Source organism: Parasteatoda tepidariorum, chromosome 4 (genome assembly GCF_982258835.1).
Source record: "Parasteatoda tepidariorum strain Cologne lab strain chromosome 4, Ptep-v5.0, whole genome shotgun sequence".
Classification (NCBI taxonomy): Eukaryota; Metazoa; Arthropoda; class Arachnida; order Araneae; family Theridiidae; genus Parasteatoda; species Parasteatoda tepidariorum.
This window is the reverse complement of record NC_141758.1, coordinates 3,712,706-3,716,683: the sequence shown is the minus strand read 5'-3', so window position 1 is coordinate 3,716,683 and position 3,978 is coordinate 3,712,706. Positions and strand designations below refer to the sequence as shown.

Genomic DNA, 3,978 nt, shown 5'->3' with positions numbered 1-3,978 from the left:
CTTTATTAGATCCAAAAAAGGTGTTGGAATTCTAATTGAACTAATTTTTATTACTGATTTTATTACACTCTCGTGTGCAACTCTGCTACATTTTGCAAGATATTTTCAATTTCTGGCTTCATTTTCCACTAACTGATATCGAACAGAAGAATCTCTTGATCACTTTATAATGGTTAAGTGCTTAAACATACTTAATTACATAAATACTTGTTTCACCCAAATAAATATGTTTATTAGTTTATGTTCTATAAAGAAACTGATATTAAGTCAATTATAAAAAAAATCACACATTTTACATACTCTATTGGGTATGTGTGATTTGCGTATTAGGAACTGTTTTTTCTTCGACCCCCAATCGACACTTCCGATTCGGATCCACCCCCTGGTTCAGATTGACCCCCGCTTTTGTTAAATAGACCCTTGGGAGTCTATATAGACCACTTTGGCGACCTCTGTCCTAGACCAAATAGCCAAATCAAGTCAAATTGTGAATTCTCTCTCATTTATTTGGGTCCCATCCCATTCTGGTATTATAGAAAAAGAACAAGCTGACTAACTCGCAAAACAGGCACTAAATCAAGATTTTATTTCACACCTTTCAGCACCCCAAGATCTTAGTCAAGTGTTTTGAAAGAAGAGCTCAATAAAGAACACAGAGAAGGGAAAGAGTGCAAATACTTCCATTTCTTTCCGCACCTCGACGAGTCCCGCAGTGGACTGATCGTTAAGGCACGGTTCCCAGCAGATCACCGAAGTCAAGCATCACTGGCTACGGTCAGTGTGCGGGTGGGTGACCACTCTGCGTAGGGACCGAGGGTGTGCGGTATTGGTCATCGTTAAACTGTGCTACCGTAAAGTGCTGGACCTCGCACGCAGGTCGTCGGGCTACCGAAGCGGGGGTGCCTTCCCCTCCGCAGAGGATCAAAATTGTGATGGCATGTCTTCGGATCATCCTCTGAGATGTTTCCCAGACCGTCGCCAATAGCCCATTGTGCAGCTCTAGTGCGATGTAAATTAACAACAACCTCGACGAATTTCAAGATTACCGCCCAAATTAGCCAAGATTACCGCGATTTATCAAAATGCTCGTAAAGACCTCCCTCAAACCTTATCCCTGCAGTACCCAGCTTTCACTGATATTGTTACCCCCGGGCCAAAATCCAATCTCTCGTTAAGTTCTTTCTAGCTTCGCTTCAACATTGTGCTATCTACTCAGCCCCAATCTTAAGCCTTACCTATTGAAATACAAAGCTATAAGCAAAAGCAGAGAACTCGTAGCACTTTACAATACTCACAATCAATGAATCAATATGCTTTTGTTTTTGTTTCCTTTAAATGAAAATATGTCTCTGATGAAAATCTTACTACGTATAGCATAAAATATTCGTTATGGAGAGCAATTTGCTTTCTGGTGTTCATATTAAGAAGAAATCTTACACCTGTATTGGATGCAGTAAAACGTTTGTATCTAAAAGTAAATTAAACCGACATTCTCATACTCATACGGGAAACAAACCTCATTCTTGTAATGTATGCAATAAATCTTTCTCACAAAAGGCCCATTTAAATCGACACCTTCGCATTCATTCTAAAATAAAACCATCTTCATACGATAAAATAGCTGATATCAATTTTGGTGATTCTGCGATGAAAGATTATTCATGTAGTGTGTGTAATAAAACATTTTCATCTAATTTACAACTTTCCATGGATTCTAATGATGAATCTAATTTATGCAGTGAGTGTGATAAGAGGAACTTAAATAAAGCATCTAATGTTGGTAATGAAAAGTCTTATTCTTGCAGCGTTTGTGACAAAATATTTTCAGATAACTTCAAATTAATTGAACATTCTCGTATTCATTCAGGAGAAAAACCTTATCTTTGCAGTATGTGTGATAAGGCTTTTACTCAAAAGGCCCAATTAAAACAACACTATCTCACTCACACGAACGAGAAACCCCATTCGTGCACCACGTGTGGCAAATGCTTCAAGCAAAGAGTTCATTTAAAGAGGCACGCTAAAGTTCATGTCGGAGAAACATCTTGTTCGTGTGATGTGTGCGGCAAAACGTTTGCATTCGAGAGCAATTTACTTAAACATTCTCGCGTTCACACCGAAGAAAAACCTTATTCGTGCAGCGTGTGTGGAAAAACATTTCCGTTTATGAGTAATTTAACGGAGCATTCGCGCCTGCACGTAAAAGAGAAATTACATGCGTGTAATGTATGCAGTAAAACATTCTTATTGAAAAGTAGTTTATCCAGACATTTGGCTCTTCATACTAAGGAATTACCCATGTGCAGCGTGTGTGATAAAACATTTTCAGACCAAAATAGGTTGAAACGTCACTTTCGCGTTCATACTGGAGAGAAACCTTTTTCGTGTAGTTTGTGTACACAAACATTTACATTTAAGAGTAATTTAAACAGACATTCACGTGTCCATAGTGGAGAGAGACCTTATCCTTGCACTGTTTGCGACAAAGCGTTTGCAGATAAAAGTAGCTTACGTAAACATTTTCGTATTCACACAGGGGAGAGGCCCTACTCTTGCAGTCTGTGTGAAAAAACGTTTAGAGAAAGTAATAAATTGATCAGACATTCTCTAACTCATGTGAAAAAAAGTCTCAAAAATGAAGGAATCACAACAGAAAAGAAATTGAAGTGATTTTAATGAGATATGTCGTGTTTCTACCACAATTGAAAAAACTGACCCAGAAGATATAAGTTTCTTCCCACCCTAGGTGGAAAAAATGTTAGAAGCTCTTTTTTCAGAAGGAATTAAAAAATACTAATACAATTTTTTGTCAGTTTATAGTTCCAAACTAGTTTAAATAATGAACGCTATTTTCCACACAATTTAATGCACCAATAGTGTTAAAAATTATTTTTAAAAAAAATTATTTTTTTTAAGGACTAGTAATCATCATATTTTACTAATCCACAAATAATATCACTGGTCTACTGAAATGTATTGTTAAAAATATTTGTGCATAATTTAATATAATTGTATGTTTCATAATAACATATTTTTTAGTTAATTTTGAGTAAAACTTGATAAATTTTGACGAATTGATTTAACAATTAAATAAAATATTGGATTGGCCTGCATAAAAAAAACTGCTCAAAATTGCAGCTGTTACCCAAATAAAATTCTGGAAAGTAAACATCAATATTAAATAATGCTTACTGTGAAATATTTTTTGTTATTTCCCACATCAGATTCTAGCCTAGTGGTCGAAAGAACTACACTTTCTTTGTAGTTAACTGCAACTACTTTTTTACAATTGTAGATAATTACAACTACTTTTTTTAAAAATGTAGCTACTACAAACTGCTTTCAAAATTTAGTCACTACTTTTAGAAGACAAACTTAACTTTTAAAAATAAACTTAATTTTTACTAATATTCAAAATGATTTTGAATAAAAAATTGACTTGGTTAAATATGAAGAGATATTAAGAAGTTTTAATTTATATTTACATGAAATGGTTTTTTATTCTAAAGCATTTTTTACGAATTTGCTCTTTATACTTTCAAATTCTATACTTTTCTCGACAGTGATTAAGAAATGCTTGGAAATTATCAAATATTTGTGATTTAAGTGATCAATGCTTTTTTCATATCCTCCAAGAAATAAAGTACAGTAAGAAAAGCAAAAAATGAACCACCCTGAATAACTTTTGATCTAATGATCGAATCTTCAAGTTCTAGGGCTCAATCTAAATGGTTTGACTGGGGACATCAAATATGCTAATTCATTAATGCAGACGATATTTGAAGTCACGAAATCACACCCAAAAACGTACTTTATAGGAGGTTCTGTGAAATTGAATTTTAAGAAAGTCAGATATTTAAAAATAGATATCTCAGGAACAACTAGACCGATTTTGCATAGATTTTTCCGAGCATCAGACCTAGATCTTATTAAGGCTCTGCCGTAGAGGCATTCTCATTGCGTATGTTGATAGACTCA

The 3,978-nt window shown here is 34.6% G+C and overlaps 1 protein-coding gene across 1 annotated transcript; it reads left to right on the top strand.

Annotated features, from left to right (window-relative positions):
* Positions 1-1,167: 1,167 nt before the first annotated feature.
* LOC107438896 (uncharacterized) lies at positions 1,168-2,802 on the top strand. Its single transcript, XM_043044637.3, has one exon. It carries the CDS (start codon positions 1,390-1,392, stop codon positions 2,668-2,670), a length of 1,281 nt encoding a protein of 426 aa, XP_042900571.3. The 5' UTR covers positions 1,168-1,389; the 3' UTR covers positions 2,671-2,802.
* The last annotated feature ends 1,176 nt before the right edge of the window (positions 2,803-3,978 follow it).

Excerpts from the sequence above, each read along its gene's own strand:
- LOC107438896 (XM_043044637.3), top strand. The coding sequence starts at position 1,390 with ATGGAGAGCAATTTGCTTTCTGGTGTTCATATTAAGAAGAAATCTTAC.